Source organism: Leopardus geoffroyi, chromosome B2 (assembly GCF_018350155.1).
Source record: "Leopardus geoffroyi isolate Oge1 chromosome B2, O.geoffroyi_Oge1_pat1.0, whole genome shotgun sequence".
NCBI lineage: Eukaryota > Metazoa > Chordata > Mammalia > Carnivora > Felidae > Leopardus > Leopardus geoffroyi.
This window is the reverse complement of record NC_059332.1, coordinates 11,749,314-11,774,122: the sequence shown is the minus strand read 5'-3', so window position 1 is coordinate 11,774,122 and position 24,809 is coordinate 11,749,314. Positions and strand designations below refer to the sequence as shown.

The window sequence follows — 24,809 nt, the reverse complement described above, 5'->3', positions numbered from 1 at the left end:
CCCATGAGATCTACAACATAAGGAAACCTTAAATCAGGAAGCTTCTCTGCAGCTGGAAGCAGCCAGAAATCCCTCTTGGATACCAAGAAGCATCCCATGGCCATGGGGCAGCCCAGGGAGAAGAGACAGCTCAAGACCTGGAAGGACCAAAGGCAAATGTCATTAGCCATCAGTTTGCTCTGCAGAAGGAAAAGAATGCTGTGTTTTCTAGGGAGTCTGCCTTTCCACCCAGGGTTCGATCTGCAAGAGAAAAAAAAAGAAAACAAAGACGCTAAGGAGAAGGGAGAGGAAAGACTGGAGCTGCAAATGGTGGGTGTGATTAGAAGTGGGCGCCAGGTGGGTCAGAGAAGGACTGGCAGAGGGGATGGCAGTAGAAGACAGAATCTCAGTGCAGAGGGGGGCAGGCTGTGCCAACAGCCCTCCCAGTGTGGGTGTGGGTGTTGGAGGGGGACTAGATACTTCTTTACCTCCATTAAATGCCCTTGGAAGTATCTCAGTGGTAATGAGCAAGACCAAGTGGAGAGGAGGGGAATGATGGATACCCAATGAGCAGCCCTACAGACTTCTGGGAGTTCCTGCAGCCGCCCCCACAGACTCCCTGGAACAGCATTTCCCACGCTCTGTCTCACAGAGTATCAGTTCCCTAGAAAACCAGGGGTGGGGAAGAGAAAAGGTTCCGTGGGCAAAAACAAAAAACTGTAGAAACATCAGGTTAAACAAAGTTAAATAGGTTTCTTTCGTACTTCTCTAGCAGTATTCTGAGGTGAATCATGACTCACCAAAAGGGGGATACCAAACTCCGTTGACCAGGAAGCACTATTTGTGCTGAGCTGTTCACCAAACTGGATGCCCAGTGGGAAGCATTGTGCTTGATAAAATCGGACAGTGGAATCTCATGGAGATTGTGCTAACCTTAAAAGAAAAAGCAAGTTTCTAACTAAGGATTATTGGAGCTAAGCATTAGTAGCTTGAGACAGTAATGGTTCACCTACCATGTGACTTAAGACTCACAGGATAGTTGTTGAAGTTTTTCTTATCTCCTGAGTTTGGAAGGGAAACTATAGATTTGGGTCATCTCAGCAATATTCTGCATAAATGAATCTCAGGGAGACCTAGCCGTGCCTCTACCATGGGCCACTTATTGAGGGGGAAGATAATAACCCGGCAAATCCAGTTGACTAGGCTGGGATTTTTCAAATGGTGCTTCGATAGTTTAAACTGAGATTTATCAAAAAAAAAAAAAAATAAAAAAAAAATTAAAAAAAAATAAACAGATTTATCAAAAAAATTAAAAAAAATAAACTGAGATTTATCAAAAATAAAAAAATAAACTGAGATTTATCAAAAAAATTTAAAATATAAACAGATTTATCAAAAAAATTTAAAAAATAAACAGATTAATCAAAAAAAATTAAAATAAACTGAGATTTATCAAAAAAATTAAAAATAAACTGAGATTTAGCAAAAATTAAAAAAAATAAACAGATTTATCAAAAAAATCAACTGAGATTTAGCAAAAAAAATTAAAAAAATCAACTGAGATTTATCAAAAAAATTTAAAAAATAAACAGATTTATCAAAAAAATTAAAAAAATAAACTGAGATTTAGCAAAAAATTTTTAAAAAATAAACAGATTTAGCAAAAATTTAAAAAAATTAACTGAGATTTATCAAAAAAAAATAAAAAAAATAAACTGAGATTTATCATTAGAAAGTAGACACAAGTGGCTGTATGGTGCTTGGCATACAGTTAGTGCTCAACAAATGTTAATAGGAAAAAAAAGATTAATGGCAGTTCAGTTGTGTGTTTTTTGGTTTTTGGTTTTTGCATTTGCAGAGAACTAATTTCTGATCATAGTATATTGTTGTAGATTTTGTAAAGCTGGTGAATCTGGACAGTTTTGGCAGTGTTCTCCAATTTATGCCCGTAGAGATTGTTAGTGAAGTCCCTGTGCGTTTGAGTAAAGCACAAAATGAGACCTGCTGTTCCTCTCGAATGTTCAGTATCCCATAAAGTAAAATTATAGATCGTTACAAAATTCATCACTCTTAGATGCCAGGTGATACCTCCCCAGATGGGGTCAGAGTTGATATCTTCTCAGCTGGACCCATAAAATAGGCTGAAAACATAACAAAGTGCAAGATAAGATTCTTCTCGGCCACCCAGTCTCCTCTCTTGTGCTCTCTGTGGGTAACCAGGTTAAGTTGTTGATTTTCAACTTAGTTTGTTAGCCTGCACACCCATGCGTGAATACAAAAGCTGTGTTTTCTCTGTCTGGACTGTTCTCTTTTTGTACTGCCAGTGAAAGACTCTACCTATCAGAACAACTATAATGAAAACAATAAATCTCAACCTGAGGGAACAGTTAATGTTACAGGGTTTTTGTTGTTGTTGTTGTTTCCGTCTTCTGACTCCCATTGTTGCAGCAAGATTCAGGATATGAGGTGTTATAAGGACACAAATTGTTGTGGGTCATTGTGTAAACATTTTGATTTTCGTTGAACTTGACTTTTTATATCTCGTACCTACTGTTCTGAGACATGTCAAACATTGAGAGCTTAGAGAAAATTGTGGTCCACATATCATGTCAGCAGAACTGTGTTCTTGTTCTGATGAATCAATTGGAGGTTTTGGTAGTACACAACAAAAACTAGAAATGATGAGAGATAAGGCTCACCCCTGTGAACAGTGGCAAAGACAAAAATATAAGTGGGGACTGACAAAGTGTCTACTGCTCAGTGTCAGGGTCCGTGAAATCCTAAATAAGGCTTTGAATGTTAAAACATATAACTTACAATGTGTCGGTAGCAACAGTGCAAATTATTATTTGTAGTATTATCTGAACAATTAAAACATTTATTTGGAGAAGGCTCTTTAGCCTGTGGTTTGCTGAATGCTTTTGCAGAAAAGATTTTACGTTAAAATTGTGGCCAATTTGTGGGAATGTAAATTGGTGCAGCCACTGAACAGGTTCCCCCAAAAATTAAAAATAGAGGCCCCTGGGTGGTTTTGTCGGTTAAGCATCCGACTTCGGCTCAGGTCATGATTTATCCGTCCATGAGTGCGAGCCCCTGCTCAGAGCCTGGAGCCTGCTTCCAATTGTGTGTCTCCCTCTCTCTCTCTCTTTCTCTGCCCCTCCCCCGGTCAGGCTCACTCGCTCTCTCTCTCTCTCTCAAAATAATAAACATTTTTTTAAATGCGTGTGTGGGAAAAAAATCAAAACTAGAATTATCATATGATGCAGTAATCCCATTACTGGATATTTTTCCAAAGGAAACAAAAACACTAACTTGAGGAAGTATCTGCACCCCGTGTCCATTGTGGCATTATTTACAATAGTCAAGACTTGGAAACAGCCTGAGTATCAATCAGGATGGATGGACGAACTGGGATGCATATACAATGGAATATTATTCAGCCATAAACAAGAATGAAATCTTGTAATTTGCGACAACATGCATGGACCTTGAGGGCATATGCTAAGTGAAATAAATCAGAGAATGACAAATACCATATGATCACACTTATAGGTGGAATCAAAAAAAAAAAAAAAAAAACCAAACTGATAGAACTGAAACCAAAAACCACCAAGCTCATAGATAGAGAGGACAGATTGGTCGTTGCCAGGGGTCAGGGGTGGAGAATGAGGTGGGCAAAGTGGGTGAAGGGGATTAAAAGGTACACACTTCCAGGTATAAAAGAAAGAAGATGTGGGGATGTAACATACAGCATGGTGACTAGAGTTAATAATACTGTACTGCATATTTGAATGTGGCTAAGAGAGTAAACCTTAAAACTTGGCACCAGGAGAAAACATATTTTGTAACTGCCTGTGGTGGTGGATATGAGCCAGACTGGTATCAAACCATTAATTATATACCTGAAACTAATATAATGGTATATGTCAACTATGCTTCAATTTTAAAACTGCCCGATTTGTAACTGCAAGTGCACGGTTCTACCTTTATGACAAAAATGGAACAGGCTGGCGTCGAGCTTCGGTGCCTTCCCTGAGGTTCTCTGTCCCAGGCTCCAGACCCTCGCATGTCCAACCATCCTTCAGCAGATGTCAGTAAAGGAAGAGCATGGTGATGATCCTGGGCCCCAGTATTCAGTGATGTTTCATATACATGCCTACCTATTAGTCTCTACGCTTTTATGCATGTCTGAAATGGTTTGTTTTTTAAAAATTACTGAAAGAAAAAGTGCTGATGAGTATAATGGGTTGTTGAAAGATTTGCATTAAAAATTTAAGTAGGAGCTCTCCCGCTCGGTCTCTCTCTCTCTCTCCCTGAATAAATAAATAAACTTTAAAAAATTAAGCAGGAGTTTTTGTGTTAGGAGCTTCTCTCTTGGGTATCAGGACAGTGCAACTCTCCAAAGCAATTCATTCCTCAAGGAGCCCAAGTCTCCGTGGTTTTACTCTTTAAAAATTATTTTTAGGGGTGCCTGGGTGGCTCAGTCGGTTAAGCGTCTGACTCTCGATTTCAGCTCAGGTTGTGGTCTCACGGTTCATGAGATCGAGCCCCGCATCTGGCTCCACACTGGGCGCGTGCAGGCTGCTTGGGAGTCTTTCTCTCCTTCTCCCTCTGCCCCTCCTTGCCCCCTCTCAAAAACAAAAAAAAACAAGTAAAAATTTTTTAAATGATTTTTAAGGAATATAAGCAAAAGCCGAGGATGCTTAAGTGTGTTTTTTAGGAGAGTTTAGCAAACGCTGAAATAAGATATGGAATGTAAATCCTTATGAACATAAAAAATATCTTCTATGAAAACTGTCACGATGCAAGATAATGACAACTACTACAATATCATGTATGTTTGCAGTGCTCAGTAAGTTTCGTTTATTTAGATTGACTTCTGTGACAGTTTTGCAATTGTTTTCAATTTCCAAGTTGTCTTAACTGTACCAGTGTTTCTGAAAGTATTTCCATGAGGCATATTCTCAAACCTCCAAAATGTTCCTGGACAGTGGAAAATTTTTATGTAACAGGAACATTAAGGGAAACTAGCCTGGGGAAGTGTCTACAACTGCACCAAAGTGAGTGAACTCAAATTAATGTTTCTGATAAAAAATATTTGCTCCTAACTTAAAATGGTGAAAACAATTGCTTCCTTTATTAAAACGTACCCAAATAACATATTTTTAGAAACAAATACTATTCCCGATTTGGGTAACCTTTGCCTGAGAAAATGCTATAAGTATTCTTCAACTGAATAACTCATTCTGATAATTTCCGAAGATGGTTTCCTGAAACGACTTACCTCATGGTAAGGAAGAGGCTTAATCTTTTTTGATACATGTAAGTTTAATAGCACCCATTAAATTCTTTTCTACCACTGAAGGTACAAAACTAGTTAGTATGTTTTAAAACTTTTCCCCTAATAACAGAACAAATGGGTGTACAGATTAGAAAATTCAAAATATATGAAGGGGCACCTGGGTGGCTCAGTCGGTTAAGCATCCTACTTCGGCTCAGGTCACGATCTCGCGGTCCGTGAGTTCGAGCCCCGCGTCGGGCTCTGTGCTGACTGCTCAGAGCCTGGAGCCTGTTTCAGATTCTGTGTCTCCCTGTCTCTCTGCCCCTCCCCTGTTCATGCTCTGTCTCTCTTTGTCTCAAAAATAAACATTTTTTAAAAAAATTTTTAAACAAAGAAAATTTAAAATATATGAATAAACCTACAAGATTGAATAAGAAAAATTTTAATGTTAACTCTTTGATGTGTATGTTTCCATATGTCTTTTGTGCTATAATTCATGCACATGTTCACATATGTACCTAAGTGGAATCAATTGGTAAAACTTGGCACAAAAACACATTAGCCAAGGTAATAATGATTGATATTTGGTGGCATGCTTGGCTAAGCATTCCTGTTTGATGTAAATTTTCTTAGAATTTTAAATGTAAGTAGGATTCAGATATTTAAAATCAAATACTTTCTTTAATGCTGTTGAGCTTGTCTGCATTGTGATAGTAATGCTTTTGTAGTATTTACATTTAGAACATCCTTTCTACAATTACAGAATTCTCACACTACTTGCCAAGAATATATTGATGGGATTTTATTTGTGTCCTTGCTTATTTTCATTGAAACTGCTGGAATCCCACTCTTAGGACCATTCTTTACGGTCTTAATGGCCATTATTTTTAAAGTAATTATTGTTCTTTTTCAAGAGAGCTCTACTAAGTCTATGTGCCAGAAAAAAAAAAAAATAAAACATTTAAGTAGGGCTTTTTTTTCACGTGGCAGAATTAAGCATGTTTATTGTTCACCGACGTCTTCCCATCTGTTTTTTTTCCCAGCATTTCACAGAGTTAATTTTATAACCAGAAAAAAACAAATTATTTAAAAAGGAGTAGCGATAGATTGATCCGTTCTCTACCTGGTGAAGAGGACCCCATGAAAACCCTGGATTCCAGGAATAGGCTTATTTCCTTCCACTCAGTGACACATCTCTGAGGTCAAAGTCCAGAGTCTGTTCCATTTCTCACAAAATAGCGTGAGTGGAAATTTGGTTTTCCTTTTTGGGTAAAGTTTCTACAGAGCTTGCTGATAAAGCTCTTTAATTTTACTTTCTGCAAAACAATTATTTCTGGAACTAAGCTGAGATGAAGTTGATGATACTGGATCTCAATTCTTCAACTTCAAGGCGGAAACCAGGGTCATAAAGACACCGAGTCCTGAAATACTCTCCAAAGCACAGTCCCATCAAGCTGAGACAGTCCTGTAGAACATTTCCTGAAACTAACAGTCAGCTGATGTCTCTCTCTCCCCTCCATTTTGGTCATTTTCTCCTTCTGTTAAAGCCCACAGAAACTGGGGGAAGGGGAAGAGAAGATTTTCCAGTTAACCCTTCATTTGAACCTTGCAAAATGGTTTTCTTCCAAGGAAAGGTCTCTCAGAGTAATAGAAACCTGAGTTTAAAGAAAGTCATCTGGGGCACCTGGGTGGCTCAGTCTGTTGAGCGTCTGACTTTGGCTCAGGTCATGATCTCACGGTCCATGAATTCAAGCCCCGCGTCAGGCTCTGTGCTGACAGCCCAGAGCCTGGAGCCTGCTTCAGATTCTGTGTCTCCCGCTCTCTCTGCTCCTCCCCTGCTCACACTCTGTCTGTCTCTCAAAAATAAATAAAGATTTAAAAAAATTTTTAAAAGGAAGGAAGGAAGGAAGGAAGGAAGGAAGAAGGAAGGAAGGAAGGAAGGAAGGAAGGAAGGAAGGAAGGAAGAAAAGAGAGAGAGAGAGAAAGAAAGAAAAGGAAGGAGGGAGGGAGGGAGGGAGGGAGGAAGGAAGGAAGGAGGGAGGAAGGAAGGAAGGAAAGGAAGGAAGGAAGGAAGGAAGGAAGGAAGGAAGGAAGGAAGGAAGGAAGGAAGGAAGAAGGAGGGAGGGAGGAAGGGAGGGAGGAAGGGAGGGAGGAAAAAAGGAAGGAAGTCATCTGAATGAGACTTGGGTACAACTGGCCAATCCCAAGTCAGCCTAAAGCTAGATGCAGTCTGAGGAGCCATCACCAATGCATCCATTGAAACAACCCAGGACACCTCCTAAATGTATCTCCTTCTACGAGTGGAAAGCCCTTTTGTAGTGTTCATTGACATGTGCCTTTCAGCCTGTATTTATTGAGTACGCCTAGTACCTGCTCAGTACTTAACAGGTGGAAATACTTGTAACTGAAAGCCTCTCTCCCATTTGCCTTTCATCTGACATCCCTACACAGTCAGCCTTGATGGAAATCACACCATAACCCTAATGTTCTCTGTTTTTGATTCCAGCTGTGAACGTTCAGGATGAGCTGGAGAGTGTTAGCCTAGCTTGCAGTACAGGAGAAATCTACTGGCACCGAATAAAAGCTATAGTGTTTATTAAGGTTATGCAAATAGCTGTTTTACTTAGTTCTCTGAGCCGGTCTTGTCTTGTCTTGTCTTGTCTTGTCTTTTCTTTTCTTTTTTCTCTTTTCTTTTCTTTCTTTCTTTTTCTTTCCTTCTTTCCTTCTTTTTCTTTCTTCCTTCCTTTCCTTTCCTTCCTTCTTTCTTTCTTTCTTTCTTTCTTTCTTTCTTTCTTTCTTTCTTTCTTTCTTTCTTTCTTTCTTTTTTCTCTCTCTTTCTCCCTTCTTCCTTCCTTCCTTCCTTCCTTCCTTCCTTTCTTTCTTCCTCTCTCTCTCTCTCTCTCTCTCTATGTCTTTCTTAATGAGGACAGTTCTTTGTGCAATTGCTAAACCAAGGCAAAAGGAAACTTTTCTCAATCTTTATGATGCTTTCATCAGATAACCAATGTATAATATCCTTCTGTCTCCTCAGACGTTAGAGTTTGTTCTTGGGAAGTTAGAGATAAATGAAGATGGCCTTAATAAATCTATCTAACATTGTAAATACAGTGTTTCTGGTTATTTTTCCCCTTGGGGCAATAGGCCAGATATCACCAACAATTCAGATATTCTGGCCTTTCTCAGAAATGTCACTGCATCAAGAATATTACAGCTTAGCAAATTGTTGGAGGAAATTAGGATGCTTTTTAGTAGTTTTGCCATAAGCAAAAATCAGCTGCCTTCTAGAAATACCTATAACACACCTTGGATCTGATGTAGGATTTAGACTAAAAAGAATCCCTTGAAGAGGGCAATGTTTCCCTTCTAAAGAGTGAAATTCCAGGGGTGCCTGACTGGCTCTGTCTATAGAAGATGCGACTCTTGATTCTGAGGTTGTGAGTTCAAGCCCCACATCGTGGGTAGTATTTACTTAATTTAAAAAAGTTTTTTTTAAATAAACAAATAGTGAAATTCCAAGGAGAGCATTTAAACCTGACTTTTGGCTGCCATTAACAAACAAACATGGAAGAGGCAAGGAGTATTTGGTGGGGGGTGACTGTTTTATTCAGAGGTTGATTTGGGAGTTGTTGTTGGGGGTTTGGAGGTGTTTGCTTCTCCCATAAAGCCATCACGCCCTTAGGTTATTTTTCTACAGGTGCCAAAAGGAAGTACCACAGACTGGGGGGCTTAAACAACAGACATTTACTTTCTCAGTTCTGGAGCCTGGAAGTCCTAAATCAAGGTGTCAAAAACAAAACAAAACAAAACAAAACAAAAAGCGTGCCTCTGTCCATTTGCATATCCCAACTAGGAAATCTCTCTTCTTGTGCTTGCATACAAGTGATAAGAGGGAACTGGCCAGCGAATGTGGGCGATTGGAGGCTTCCCTGGCAGAGACCTTGAGATCACGCCCTGCTTGCGGAGCACCCCAGTGCACCTGACTCTATACCGAGCACAGACAGCTTCCTCTCACTCACTCCTCCTAACAGTCCGGTCAAGTGGGTACCATTATCAACACTATTTTGCAGATGAGGTCATGGAATCATAGACACATTTGGTAATCTGAGGAATGGCCTGGGGTTTAGTATACTGGGGAGCAAGGACTTGAACCCAGGTGGTCTCTTTCCAGATCTGAGCCCTTAGTCTCTTCACAATACCTTCCCCTACTCTTGCTGGCAGGGAGGAAAGTTGTGCGTGGAGAGCTAACTGTATTTTTCTGAGCACCGGATGCAGAAAGTTGTTTCAGGGCCTCCCAGAAGAGGAGTTAGCCTACTAACACTGGCTAGCTGATCTTGTCTCCTAATTATGTGAAATGGGAGAACTGGATTCCATCCACACTTCTTAAAATTTTAGACTGAGATTCATGATGAGAAATACATTGTACACACGCATGTACACGCACAGGCACTGGGTAACTGAAACAAATGTTTGGGATGCACCCACCCACATGAGATACATGTGAATGCCCTCTGATAATCACTTTTTCTTCTGTTTCAGTTACTTTTTAAAACACTGATCATGACCTACTCAGACGGGTCTATCAGAACCTGAACTAGATGACCCAGTTTGGACTCCTGTAATCCTAAAATCCTATTAACCTAGGTGGATATTTATTTGGAGCCTCTCTTATCTTAAATGCACAGACACTTACTTGAAGCAAATGAGTATTACATATGCTAGAGGACATCCCTTTTACTTCCTCACCGAGCTAATTACATAAGAGTAAATCTTGAAATGAAATGAAATGAAAGAAAGCTTGAAATGCTGTATGTCCTGTAGTCTACAGGCTGTAGGTATTATCTCTGAATTACAGATGAGGAGACCAAAGCTCAGATTAAGTCATTTGCTCAAGGCCGCATCGGTAGTAAGTGGCAGAGCTGAGATTCGAACCAGTGTCAGCTCTTAACATACATTTCTTGTAGGGAAGGGTATATAAAAGGGTCAAGAAGGAGAGGTGAGGTCTGGAAGCTGCTGTGGCCGACTGTGGCTTCTTCCCCAACGGTCTGCCGTCCCTGGCAGGAACAACTGCCCTTTGGGGTGCTAAGCCATCACTGTAGCAGTGATTAAAATCTGCCCCTGGGGAGCATTTCCAGCCCCCTCCCCCCACATCCCTAGCCCAGACCAGTGAAATCGCAGTCTTTCAGGGTGGGACCCAGCCCTCTGTTTTTCAAAGCTCCCGGATCATTTCAATGTGTGGCCAAGGTTGAGAACCTTTGCTCTGAAGTCTCAGTAAAAGAAATGAAGAGCTTTAGGGGCCTTTCCATTTAACATTTCTGCAAACACCATTTAGTAAAATATTGCCGGAGTACAAGCTGTTTCTAGTTCTTTGGAACACATAAAAAAAAAAAAAAAAAAAAAAAACTGGTAATCTTGTATCTACTTCAAAACCAAAGAGAAGAGACTGCTCCAGGGGTGGATGGGGAGGGAGTACAGGCCCCTGTGTCTGTGATACTCATAACCGGCTCACATAATTTTGAAAGTCATTTTCTGCATGACTAGAGAAGTCAGTTGTTGAATTAATCACAAGTGAGAGTAACCAGTAGTTGTTGGCCAGGTTCACGAGGCACAACGTAGAAAGCCAAACCAGACTAAGGTAACCGTAAATATTGTAAGCCATCACATTTTTTTAAAGAAGAGCCACCGTGGAAGATCTCCACTTTTTCACGTGGATTATGGTAACTGGTAAAACCAAGACCCTCCCTCGCATCTATTCCCACAGGAGCAAGAAGATACCTTTTTACTACTGTCTCCCCCCACCCCAGATTTTATTTTCATCTTTTTTTTTTTTTTTTATTTCAGCTCAGTGCAGAGCCCAACTTGGGGCTCCATCCCACGACCCTGGGATCATGACCTGAGCCGAAACCAAGAGTCAGATGCTCCACCGACTGAGCCACCCAAGCGCCCCCATCACCCACCCCGATTTTAGACCTGTGTTACTCCAGCGTGTGTGGCCTATACGTTCCATTTCGAAATTAAACTGACCACACTCAATTTCCTTGTTCATGCTGCACTCTCTAAAACAGGCGCTGTATCATATGCTGGGTTTCTTCCATGTCTCAGGAGGGCATTCATAATGTTAAAAATATGTACAATTTTCACACTTCAGAGAATGAAAACATAGTATTACAGTAACAACAGCCCCTCTGTTCTAGTCTGAAAGCCCCTGACCAATGGCAAGTACTCCTGCTGAGGCCACCTGGAGACCTGAACTTCTGCCCTGCTCTTTAGTAACAATGTTCAATGTTTGCTAGGAGTCCTGCTCTTTAGTAACAATGTTCAATGTTTGCTTGCAGAATGATGTCGCTGCGCTTCTGAAACCAATCTCAGAAAAGATCCAGGAAATCCAAACTTTCAGAGAGAGAAACCGGGGGAGTAAAATGTTTAATCATCTCTCCGCGGTCAGCGAAAGCATCCCTGCCCTTGGGTGGATAGCTGTGGTGAGTCTGGCCCCTGCACCTGTCATTTTTTGGAGTGTTTAGGAGAACTTTGGGCTACCTTCGGGCTCCTTCCTGTCCGTTACACCCCAGGAGATTCCTCTCGGGGTGAACGCACCAGCTCTCTCTTACCCTGTTTGCAGTTCGGTGCTTTGTGCTCGGAGATGTGGAAATGTCTCACTTATCCTTACAGAACAAAATGTTTGTCTCCAACTTTCCATGGCTTTTCTTCCTCCTTTAAGACATTTTCTTTCTTATCCTGTTTTTTTTCTTCTATGCTGGGGTGACGGTCCTGTTCGCCCAGTCCCCCAAACCTGGTCCTTATGTCAAGGAGATGAATGAGGCTGCCACCTTTTACACTAACAGAGTCTTAAAGGACTACAAACACAGGTACGTCCCTTCTTTTACCGACCAAATTTTCAGGTGCTCGCTTGTTAAACATCTGTCCCCAAACTTAATGTAGTGCGTTCCTGATTCCTTTCAAAGGCTAGCTTACGGTAAATGTTAAGGGAAGAGCCCATCTTTGCGGCTAAAGCAAAGTGGAAAGTGAGGCCAGTTATCCAGATAATGGATGTGCTTTGGAAAATCTGCCGCAGTTCTCTCATGATGATAAACTCCCCACTTGAATACGTGCCATTCCATACGTGTCCCCACGGCGGCCAGAGGGCTCTGTGATGGTTCGCGGTGGACCCGTCCTATAAGGGCACAGCTCTTTCACACTGCCCCAAACAGGGCTGGTGGGCAAGCAGAGAGAAGAAAGGAGGAATCGGGAAATGAAGTGTGAGTGAGGAACAGGAGTGAGCTGAGACAGTGAACGAGGTCCCTGAGAGGGGAACCAGCGAGGGCGTGGAGACGAAATACAACTGGGGCGGACGGAGAGACATCTCTAAGAAGGGCAGTACAGATGAGTCCCATCCAAGGAGCTTTGCCTGCAGATCCAGCTTCAATAGACATCGCATTCCACAGCACAAATAATAGGTCCTGGAGACACTTAACACTGGGTTTGGAATTGAAAATGGGCTGAATGGAGACAAGCTGCAGTGTCTCCGCTGCAGGAAGGGTTATGAGAGTCCTTCCCCTCCGATAATGTCATGGCCGGCCCTGTCAACAGCTGGCTGTATGTGATGGGGCTGATGTCTAGTCATTCACGGAAGGAATGAGGCAAAAACAAGAGTAAGAGACATCCACCCCCTGGGCGCTGGGCTGGAGAGCGGCTCCCCCTCTGAGCCCTCAGGCGGCAGAAGTTGGAAGTGCTTATCGGTCAGCAAATCGAGGGGCTCCCGCACCTCACCGGCCGGCCCAGACTGTTCAGTGGGAAGGAAACGTGAGGACCAGGTCGTTGACCAATACTGCGTCTGTTTCAGGTTATTTTCAGTTTTCAGAAGCATTGAGGAGATACGAAAGAATATTTATAAAATATACGGAAAATATAATCACAACACAAAAGATACTCCTATATCCACCACTCAGTGTAGGAGATACGTACTGGGAAGCCCGGGTGGCTCAGTCCGTTAAGTGTCTGACTTCAGGTCACGGTCTCACAGTCCATGAGTTCGAGCCCTGCGTTGGCCTCTGTGCTGACAGCATGGAGTCTCCTTCAGATCCTCTGTCCCCTCTCTTTCTGCCCCTCCCCCCCCCAAAAATAAATAAACATTTAAATAAATATGTACCGAGGGGTGCCTGAGTGGCTCAGTCGGTTAAGCATCTAACTCTTGATTTCCACTCAGGTCACGATCTCACGATTCAGGAGACTGAGCCACACGTGGGGCTCTTGCACTGACTGCACAGAGCCTCCTTGGGATTCTTACTTTCTCCCTGCCCCTCTCCCGCGGACACTCTCTTCCTCTCTCAAAATAAATAAACTTAAAAAAAAAAAAAGAAATACGTCCTGATATTTTTTTACCGCAAAAACCAGACACACTTGCCAATTCTACTCCAAGGTGTATCTCTAAAAGAAATAAAACATGTTCACACAGAAGCTTGTGCACAAATGTTTGTAGCAACATTGTTTATAATAGCCCCAAAGTGGAAACAACCCAAATGTTCATCGACTACTGAACAGATAAATAAAATGTGTATGCACATACGATGGTATGTTGTTCAGCCGTTAAAGCAACGAATCATTGACAGAAGAGCAACATGGATGAAGCTTGAAAACAGGCTAAGTGAAAGAAGTCAGACACACAGAAAACCCCACATATTGTACGATCCCATTTCTGTGACATGCCAGAATGGGCAAATCCGTAGAGACAGACAGTAGCTTAGGAATTGTCCAGGGCTGGGGAAGTTTGGGGGAAATGTGCAGTAACGGCTGATGGGTGTGGGATTTCTTTCTGAGGAATGTAATGTAAAGTTGACCGTGGTGATGATTGCATGGCTGCTGACCTAAACCATTGGATTATACACTTTAAATGGGTGAATTGAGGGGCAACTGGGTGGCTCAGTCGGTGAACTGTCCGACTCCGGCTCAGGTCACGATCTCACATTTTGTGAGTTCGAGCCCCACGTCCGGCTCTGTGCTGACAGCTTGGAGCCTGGAGCCTGCTTCCGATTCTGTGTCTCCCTCTCTCTCTCTGCCCCTCCCTCTGCTTGTGCTCTCTCTCTCTCTCTCTCTCTCAAAAATAAATACACATTAAAAAAATGTTTTTAAATCAATGGATGAATTGTATGGGATGTGAGTTGTGTGTCAACAAAGCTGTTCTTTCAAAACAAAACAACACAGAGCAGCCACAGTGCCGTGCTCCCCTCATACAGTTTGCTCGCTCTGTCTCGGAAATGGGGGTCTGGTTGAGCGGTTGTGCCCAATGCTACAAACCCCACGTTGTGTTAGGGACTGGGTGTTACCTGTTTGTGGAAAATCGTCTCCTTGCAACAGCATCCTCCTTACTACTCCCTTGGCCAAATAAATCAACCAAATTATTAGAAGGGCCACCAGCCTTTCAGGGTCCTTTCCAGAAATTGGTTCACGGTGACTGACCCAGAAAGACAACTGGTCCAGGGTCCTCCTGAGCCTTAGTTACTGGATTACCACGTTCCTGTTAGTCTTTTTTAAATTTTATTTTAGATCCTAACTCTACTCTCTTCCACCCTCTTTTATAACAAAGCGATTTACGCCATGTGGATTGGGTGAAGTCCTATTTGAACATTTGGAGTGCTCTGCAAGCATACATCAAGGAACACCATACCACCGGCCTGACTTGGAGCAAAACTGTAAGTACCAAGCCATCTGCCCCTGGAGAAAAAAAGGCCATAACGGCGTTCATTCCTGGTAGCCTAGGATCCTTACACTTTAGAATTTACCTCAAGGAAAGCGTAAGATAAATAGATACGTAGAAACTCTTTATGAAAGTGTCGTTTGTCATGAGAAAATCTGGAGACTACCTACCTGACATGTAGAAAGGTTAAGTTGGTCATGGTGAGAACCCAATGAAACCTCTACAGCCATTCAAAAGAACATATATGAGGGGCTCCTGGGTGGCTCAGTCGGTTAAGCATCCGACTTCGGCTCAGGTCACGATCTCAGGGTTTGTGAGTTCAAGCCCCTCATTGGTCCCTGTGCTAACAGTGTGGAGCCTGGAGCCTGTTTTAGAGTCTGTGTCTCCCTCTCTCTCTCTGCCCCTCCCCTCTTCTCTCTCTCTCTCTCTCTCTCTCAAAAATAAATAAATAAACATCAAAAAAATAATAACATATATGATGCCTACATGGGAAATGATTTACCAGCCCAACGTGCTAAAGTGCAAAAGGTTTTGCATACTAAGATGGCATATGTAAAGAAACTGTGTGATAAAAAATTGAAGGAAATAGGTTTGAAAACAGTTACAATTTTAAGAAGATAGAATGATTAAGAAAATGTCCTTTTAAATGTTTTAAATGTCTTTTTTTTTGATGTTTAAAATTTTTTTTTGAATGACATGTTTGAACACTGAGGCAATCCTAGCGCCTCAAGCATTATCTTAGCCCTAGGACAAAATCCCAGCCTGTGAGAGGTTGGCCTGACCTGTGCCCTGTCTTCAGCGTGGTCTCTCCTCTCTCCCTGCATCTCGCTGCTTCCCAGCACTCCCAAACTGCTGGTGGGATCCTCAGCACATGCAGTGCTTAGGCCAAACCAAATCAAATTGTTGTTTCAAAGCTTGCAAATCTCATATGGTTTAGCCTTTTTGCAACGTCCCAAACATACATCATGCTGTCTGACCTTCCCTGGGGGGAAGCACCTGTCTCTCTTCTCCAAGACTCAGTTCCAACATCACTTCTTTAAGAAACTTCCATTGATGTGCATCGGCTCTCCATCTGGGATGGGGATTTCTCCTCTATGCCCCCTTTGTATTTCAAGTATAGCTCAGCTCATGCGACTGTCATTTGTACGTGTGTGTTGGGGTCTCTCCCACTCAGTTGGAAACTCATCTCTGTCTCCAGCCCCTAACACAGTACCTGACACGGAGTAAGTACTCAGTAAATGGTTTGAACTAAACTGTGAGACAGGGGACTCTTAGAATCTTCCTTCCTTTTAAGTCTCTGCACTCGTCATAGAAAGACTTCCTATGGAAACCCCCTTCTGTTAGAAATGAATGTTACCTTTAAGGGGTCACGGTGGATGATCTAACCAGAGTGAATCTGGAGAAAGTGAAGGGGCATATTTGTGAATTCTGTTCAGGGGTAGAACCCCCCCCCCCATTCTTCTGGTTGGCCATGCTCCAGCACCTACCCCTTGTCCTGAATGTTGATGTCAGTGAGGTAGGCTTAATAGCAACACAGAGTTTGCGACTTTCCAAGGGAGTGTGGGATTCCTGCCTTTGCTCCCTAACACTTGTAACAAACGTCAACATTGACCCCCAAAGGTGGACCCTTCCTTTTATTTTCTACTTTGCCTATTTTCTCCGCAAGCAGAAACGCACAGTTGTAAAGTGCAACTAATTGTTTCTTTTTCTCCTGCCCACGACATTATGATTTCTGAGAAGAGAGTTCATAGACACTCGAAGGGTTTTAACACAGAAAGGTGACCATGATGCAGGTGGGTGTTTGGGTGGATGGATTAGTGTTATTTTACGTACACTTCCAATGAGATGCTATTTTGTTATAGATCAGTTTGTTGTAAAGGGAGACTGTCATGTATTTGCCATGGAGATAGGTCACCACTAGAGAACAGTAAACTAAACAGCAAGAGTCCTTGGATGTCTTACATTTCATGGTAGATAAATGGAAAAGGAAAGAACCCATTTGTGGAAAATAATCATGTCAACAAACACCAGCTCATTAATTCTCTAATGGCGCCCATGGAAAAGGAATAGAAAATTCTCTTAAATGCTTTCAATACCTTTTACCTCTGAGTAATGGTGTTTTGAATATTTAAGATAAGAATCAAATATTAATTATAGAAAAATAAATGTAGCTATTTTCCTTTATTCTGGAGTGAATACTGTGTTTTCATTATTTTCATGAGAAATAAAAGCCTTGTAACAATGGCTTTCAAACTTTTAAAGGCAATTAGTGGTAAGAAATACAGTTTACACACACACACACACACACACACACACACACACACACACCGTTCATAATACTAAAACATGTTTCGTGAAACAGTTCTGTCTCTCACCACATGAAATGCATTCAAATATGTTTTCTATTTTATTTCATTTTTTATAAAATTCTGGCTGAGACCCACTAAATTGATTTCATGACCCACTAATGGATCACAAAGTACATTTTTTAAAACATAAATGCTATATTTATACAAATGTGTATATATGTAATATAAAATATAATCCTGGGGCACCTGGGTGACTCAGTTAGGCATCTGACTTCAGGTCACGGTCTCGTGGTTCGTGGGTTTGAGCCCCACATCGGGCTCTGTGCCGACAGCTCAGAGCCTGGAGCCTGCTTCCGATTCTGTGTCTCCCGTTCTCTCTGCTCTTCCCCTGCTCATGCTCTGTTTCTCAAAAATGAATAATCGTGTATATAATCTTTGGAGCAGATACTGGGCAGTGTAGATTGCCATAATAATAATGGCTGTTATTTACTGAGCATGTTATGCTATGAGAAAATTCTATTTAAAATGGCAGTTATTACAAAGCAGAGCAGCTACTTCACTTCTTTAATGGTAAAGTGTTGGCCAGATATTAAAAGTGAGGAATGATTATGGTAAGAAAGTGTTAGTTCAGAGATAACATCATCAATGCATAATCTTTTAGCAAGCTTTAAGACATATGAGGTATATTTCCTAATATTTTTGTCCTCTTCTTCTAAAGTTTGGGATAAAAATACATACATTACCAACTGTGTTATAAAAACCATAGTTTTAAATTTTAAACCTAAATGACTAAAATCTATTTAAAAGATTCCAAAACACAGGGGCACCTGGGTGGCTCAGTCGGTGAAGCATCCAACTCTTGATTTTGGCTCACGGTTCGTGAGATTGAGCCCCAGGTGGGGCTTTGTGCTGGCAGCGAGGAGCCTGCTTGGGATTTTTCTCTCTCCCTCTTTCCCCTCTCTCCCCTGCTCGCACGCTCGCGTGCTCTCTCTCTCTCTGTCAAAATAAATAAATAAACATTTTAATTAAAGATTAAACATCTCTAAAAAGATTTCAAAGCATAATCCACAGCCTAAATCAAACTAATTTCTCTTCACTCAACGATGATGTGTCAACATAGCAGCAAAATGAACAATGAGCGATTGTAGCCAGAATCACAGCATTCTTACGAGGACTGTTAGAATGATCTGATTAAATGGCCTTTGGGAAGAAAAAATAAATAGGAATAATTTCGTTTATTTGCCCTCGTTTCGTTTATTCACAGTCGTGCAAACAGTTCGTATTTATAAGATGTTAAGGATCCAAGAGCAGGTAGGAAGATGAGGTGTTCATGTTCACTGATATCACAACATTCAGAAGGTTTAGGAAACGCATTCCTTTTTAATGGACACAGTCAAAACGCTGATGGTGACTTAACATCTCAAGTATTTTGAATCACCGTGGTTTTTTTTTTTTTCTCTGTTTTCAAATTGGATTTTGAGATTAGAGCCCCATGGGAGTCTCAGGGACCAGCATCGAGCTAGCTGCCCAGGGCCCTGAGCTTCCAAGAACGCCCTGCCCTAAGAAGGGATCGCTCCCCCTGAGTTGACAGTTGGAACTGGATTTGCCAGCTCCCACCTCCCGACATTGGCCTTCAGACCACAGCTGTGCCGGGCAACTGTGGCTCCCGTCAGTTGTCAGGGTGGAATGTAAAACTTTGAGGCCGGTTATTCTCCGGGACAGTGATTGCAGGGCGAGGGTCTATGCACAGGTGTGCGGGCGCCGGTGGGGACCATGAGCTTGGAGGAAGACGCAGCTGTGGAGTGATCCACGTAGGATTTCTGGTGACGTTTACTGTGGTAAATGGAACCTTCTCATTTCTGTAAGCTTTTCTTCAACGTGACCGTGGTCCAGAAGGACTGTATGCCAGAAACAACTTGTAGTTTTCCATTTAATTATTGGCAACTCTTTTACATATTAATTTGCACGGTTTCCTCTGCACTGGGTTTCAAACACGCTGTGCTGGATAAATCAGCTTTTTGGCAGGAACCCAGCAGGGACACTGTTATTTATCATCCCTTGCTGTCAGTCGGGTTTGTGATATTTGTCGGCCGTTCCTGCAGATGAGATAATAAGCATTGAACGGCTAAGGCCGCATCTTTGCACTGAAAATTACCGAAATAACTGATTTTTTTTTTTCTATGCATCGGCCAGATCAACATTCAGGCTATTGTTCCGTTCTGTGTGGATCTGGCCAGAAAAAGGTCACGAAAAGAATTCCATGAACGGGATAAAATGTGGTTGTTTTCTTCACTTTCTGGGGTTAAACTTGCTGACATCTTTCTGTCCTTTTTCATGTCTTTCTTGAATTCCTTTAGCGTTGGGAACACCTAGGGTTATAATTAGGTGTGGAAAGGATAAAACTCCACATACGCGAACGTGAAGCAAGTCTTATGTGATGGTGACGTAGTTAGTTGTCAGTCATCCGAACCTCCAGAAAGAGACAGGTAGTTGGGGGTGTTACAGTCATAGACAAGGTGGAGTTTTATTTTTCTCGAAGCCAGACATTTTGCCATCACTCCTTTATTCTCAGGGTAGTTCTTTCTCTCCGGCCTCTTTCTCGGTGGAAAGGCCACATGTTCGTTAACAAAGCGCAAAGTGTAACAGTTTGCCGTGAGCAAATTAAAACTCAGCCAGAGGGTATTCTGACTTATAAATAATGTAGGCCCTGTAGCATGGCATTAAATATGTATGTCTTATAAGTTTTCCAGTCTTCTGGCCCCTCTGGCTCCCTCTTGATTGGTACAAAAGAAAACTGTTCTCTGTCTTTTCTATCGAAATTTTCATTTAGAACTTGTACCAATCCTGTGCGTTGCATTTATTCATCGAAGTGAATTGGTAGAGCCTTAGACGGCATGTTGCTTGTCCGGATCACAGAGCTCCTTGATCTCTTCCATGGGGCTCTGGGGCTGCGGGGAGTGGCTGTCTCCAGTCTACCTTGACCACAGCTGCATTCAGTCGACTTAATTGCTCCTGGGTTTTTAGCTCCCTTTTGGGGCTTTGGGTAGCCAATTACTTTTGTTCTCCTATGGAAAAGATCCAGACTGCTCAGAGGGAGTTAGGAGTATCATTGACTAACAAAGCAGCTCCAAATGCACAGATAATGAAGTAAACTTGGAAATGGCTTGGAGTTCAGCCTGAGAGACACTAGTAATTAAACAAACGTAGTATGCAGCACCTAGCATGTAGCAGGTTCTGGGCCAGGTGCTGACAATGCAGAGAATGGGTATATGATGCAGTCCGTACATTTCTGTCCACTGAAACTCACGTTCTACCTAAGGAACATGTAAACAGATACAACGTGATGTAACTGTCACACTACCAGTAAACACAAAGCACAGATGCTTGCACAGAACATGGAAGGAACACACAATCCTTCAGTGCAGTGTGGTTCTGGGGCCGGCAGTAATCTGGAAACTTGTTTGAAATGCAGAATACAGCACCCCACTCCAGACCTCCTGAATCAGAACCTGCATTTTAATAAGATTTCCCCAGGTGATTTATATGCATAGTAAAGTTTGAAAAACACTGCTCGAGTGTATTCAAGTTGGACCAAAGGAGTCCAGAGATCTTTGATTTTTACTCATTCATTTATTTAGCAATTCATTTACTTAATAGCCATTTATTGGCTACCTACCATGTACAAGGCATACAACAGACATTCTATTTATGTTACAGTTTCTGCCATCAAGCAGCAAGTTTTAAGTATGATGCAGAAATAAACTACAATAACCAAGGCTGTGTTGCAAAAGAAACCTTGCTAGTTAGACTTCCTGGGTAGGCAGAAAAGACAAGAGAGGGGCTGATGTTTGATTTGGGTCTTGAAGGATGAATAGGAGTTTGGAGAGCCCTAGGTAGATAGTAAGGAAAAGGGCAGGTTTTTTTTTTTTTTTTAATGTTTATTTATTCTTAAGAAACAGAGAGAGACAGGGCATGACCATGGGAGGGGTAGAGGGAAGGAGACACAGAACCTGAAGCTGGCTCCAGGCTCTGAGCTGTCAGCACAAAGCCTGACACGGGGCTCAAACCCACAAACTGTGAGATCATGACCTGAGCCAAAGTCAGACGCTTTACCGACTGAGCCACCCAGGCGCCCCGGGAAAGGGCAGTTCTTATTCTTAGCAGAGAATTCGGCACATGCATATAGGACGTGAACAAAGTACTTTGAGAGAAAAGCTGGTTGTTTTCTGAGCTGAAAATGGTGAGAATTGAGGCCAGAAAAGCAAACTAGGGCCAGATGGTGAAATCTGTCTGTATGTCTTTTCCTAAAAAGATGGGTCTATATGTGGTATGCAGGGTTTTTTCCTTCATCATAGGTTTTTGAGCAAAAAGATGGTGATTTGGAAGTTGTGCAAGATAGACGGAAAAGGGGAGGAGGTTAGAGGCCCCCCGATCCTTGTTGGGAGGCTTTAATGGACGGCTGGGACTGGGACAATTCGTACGTGACCTGGAGGGTGGGGACGGCAATGGGAAGAAAGAGATAGAGTGGATGCTGAGATGAGGACTTTGTCTTTCCTTTGAAAGAGAGAGAGATCAAACCTAAACACCCAAGTTTCCAAGTCTGGAAATCCGGGAGAATCATAGCAACATCAGTACAACAGGGAACTCCACAGAGGAGCAAGACAGCCTTGACATGAGCCTTCCCCGTGCTGTTTGGGGTGCAGGTGAGACATTCTCCATAGAGAGGTGCAGCAGGCAGGTGACATCACCAAGGGGGAGGCCTAGGGACGATCGTTAAGTGGATGCAGAGACCAAAAAGGAGGACACGGTGGAGGAAAACACCCCGGGGGACCACGTTTTCTGGGGAATGGAGTCAATCCGTCAAGGAGACAAGAGAAGAGGAGGAGAAGAAAACCAGAGTCCAGGATCTCCAGACTTGAAGAAGCATGGGCTGGCTGCCACTATCTACTGTGACAATGTGGGGAACGTAGGGACTAGGGAAAAGCTGCCATCATCCACCTCATTGGTGACCTTTATTTTATTAAAGTGTAGTGCAATACTATATGGGTTTCAAGCGTATAACACAGTGATTCGGCACTTACATACATTATGAAGTGATCACTGCCAGGTCTCGTGACCACCTGCCACCACGCAGAGTTACTACAATGCACTGACCATATCCCCTAGGCTGTGCTTTTGGTTCCCGTGACTTCCTTGTTTTGTACCCAGAAACCTGTCCCTTCTAATTCTCCTCACTTGTTTTGCTCATCTCCCCCCACCCCTGCAAACACCACTTTGTCCTCTGTATTTATGAGTCTGTTTCTGCACTGTTTCGTTTGTTTGTTTGATTTGGTGTTTTAGATTCCACATAGAAGTGAAATTTCCTTTAGTATAATACTGACTTATTTCCTTTAGTATCATACTGTTTAGGTCCTTCCATGTTGTCACCAATGGCAAACTCATTTTTTACAGCTGAGTAATATTCCAGTGTGTGTGTGTGTGTGTGTGTGTGTGTGTGTGCGGACCACACCTTCCTTATCTATCCATCTACCAGTGGACATTTAGGTTGTTTCCATATCTTAACTATTGTAAATAATGCTGTGATGTATTAATGACCTCTAGAAAGCAACCTTTCTAGAGAGCTGGAGGTAGGTGCAGTTTTGTAGAACAAAGGAACACAACTGACTTTGTGTAATGATGTCTTGACCATTTGTAGACCAGTTGTCTGATTTTTTTTTTTAATTTTTTTTTTCAACGTTTATTCATTTTTGGGACAGAGAGAGACAGAGCATGAACGGGGGAGGGGCAGAGAGAGAGGGAGACACAGAATCGGAAACAGGCTCCAGGCTCTGAGCCATCAGCCCAGAGCCCGACGCGGGGCTCGAACTCACGGACCGCGAGATCGTGACCTGGCTGAAGCCGGACGCTTAACCGACTGCGCCACCCAGGCGCCCCACCAGTTGTCTGATTTAGTGAGGGATTGCTTAAAGCTTCAATTTCTGCCTTTTGAAGTTTTTGGGATTGTTCGAGGATTTTATTTCTACTTGAGCTATATCTTCAGTAGAGTAAGCGTAAGTCAAAAATAAATATCTACAATTTCATACACAATAGTTTAGAATTAGCTGCACTAAGAAGCTCTAAGTAAACTTTTATATTTAGAACCATTTTTATTATCTCATAAATGTTCTTGAGTTTTATTGGTGGTTGATAACAATACATAAATTTTTTAGAGTACTTAAATTTTTCTCTTCCTAAATCAAAACAGTAGTAGCTTTTAAAACTGCCAACCTTGGGGCGCCTGGGTGGCGCAGTCGGTTAAGCGTCCGACTTCAGCCAGGTCACGATCTCGCGGTCCGTGAGTTCGAGCCCCGCGTCGGGCTCTGGGCTGATGGCTCAGAGCCTGGAGCCTGTTTCCGATTCTGTGTCTCCCTCTCTCTCTGCCCCTCCCCCATTCATGCTCTGTCTCTCTCTGTCCCAAAAATAAATAAACGTTGAAAAAAAAATTAAAAAAAAAAAATAAAACTGCCAACCTTAACAATCAGGGTTATTTTATTTACTAGAACTTCTTTCTAACCGAGAACTTGAACTCTCTTCACCTGAGGGCCAGCAAATTAATACACCTTCCTAATTTATTTAAACCATCACCTTTGGGAATATTTTAATTAAAGTGCGTTCATTTAAGATTCCTTCACGTGTGACATTGAAGGCAGTGATGTACTTGGCCTTGTCCTGTTCCCTGCCCTCTCCTTCAGCCCCTCCCAGGAAAATCAGGAGGTTGTGATTTAGGGGTTCAGACAGAGGTGCTCCCTAGAGCAAAGCAGGGGGTGCCTGAATAGGAGGAGATGTTGAATGAGGTCCACTGTCAGTCCAGCCCAGAGCTGAGCCCAGAGCTGAGCTGAGGCCTGGGTCTCATTCACCCCCAAGGAGCCACACCTCTGGGGCGAAGCTCAGCCCTTGCTCCTGGAGGACTTGCCTGCTTCCTGAAACCAGGCCCCCCCCAGGAATCCCTGCTGTAGTCGAGTAGCTCTGTCCCTCTCCCTGTCCATCATCTCAGTGACATCATCCACCTTCTTGTCTCAGTGAGAAAGGGCAAGGGCAGATAAAGTCTTCAGCCCATCCTTTTTAGGGTAGTACATGGTAGCCAAAGTTCCTTCTTTAGAAGCGAATTGCGGGGCGAATTGTGGGGCGAATTGTGGGGTTGAACGTCTGACTTCGGCTCAGGTCATGATCTCATGGTTTGTGGGTTTGAGTCCCAAATCGGGTTCTCTGATGTCAGCGCAGAGCCTGCTTCGGATCCTCAGCATCCCTCTCTCTCTGCCCCTCCCCCATGCTCTCTTTCTCAAAAACAAACATATTTTTTAAGTGACTTTTATCTTTTCAAATGGCCAGAAGCCTTTGAGACCCTCTTTGGAGAGGGATTAATTCAAGTCATACTCTTTGCAGTCAGAAGGGGCAGATTAGAGCGGAATGAGTGATTGCTTGGTGCGTTATGTTTTTGTAAATAGATCTGCAGGCAGTCCTAAAGGAGAGTCTTGAGGAGTGGTAGTTTGGTTAAACAAGTGTGTCACATCAG

General features: G+C 42.6%; 1 protein-coding gene across 4 annotated transcripts in view; it reads left to right on the top strand.

The window, feature by feature from the left end:
* CAP2 (cyclase associated actin cytoskeleton regulatory protein 2) overlaps nt 1–24,809 on the top strand; it is a 153,890-nt gene that overhangs the window by 103,407 nt on the left and 25,674 nt on the right. For all 4 annotated transcript variants that reach the window (XM_045497302.1, XM_045497301.1, XM_045497303.1 and 1 more), the window contains 3 exons: nt 11,593–11,736; nt 12,038–12,123; nt 14,838–14,943. In XM_045497302.1, the coding sequence (XP_045353258.1) occupies nt 11,593–11,736; nt 12,038–12,123; nt 14,838–14,943 (336 nt within the window). The remainder of the gene's footprint in view (nt 1–11,592; nt 11,737–12,037; nt 12,124–14,837; nt 14,944–24,809) is intronic.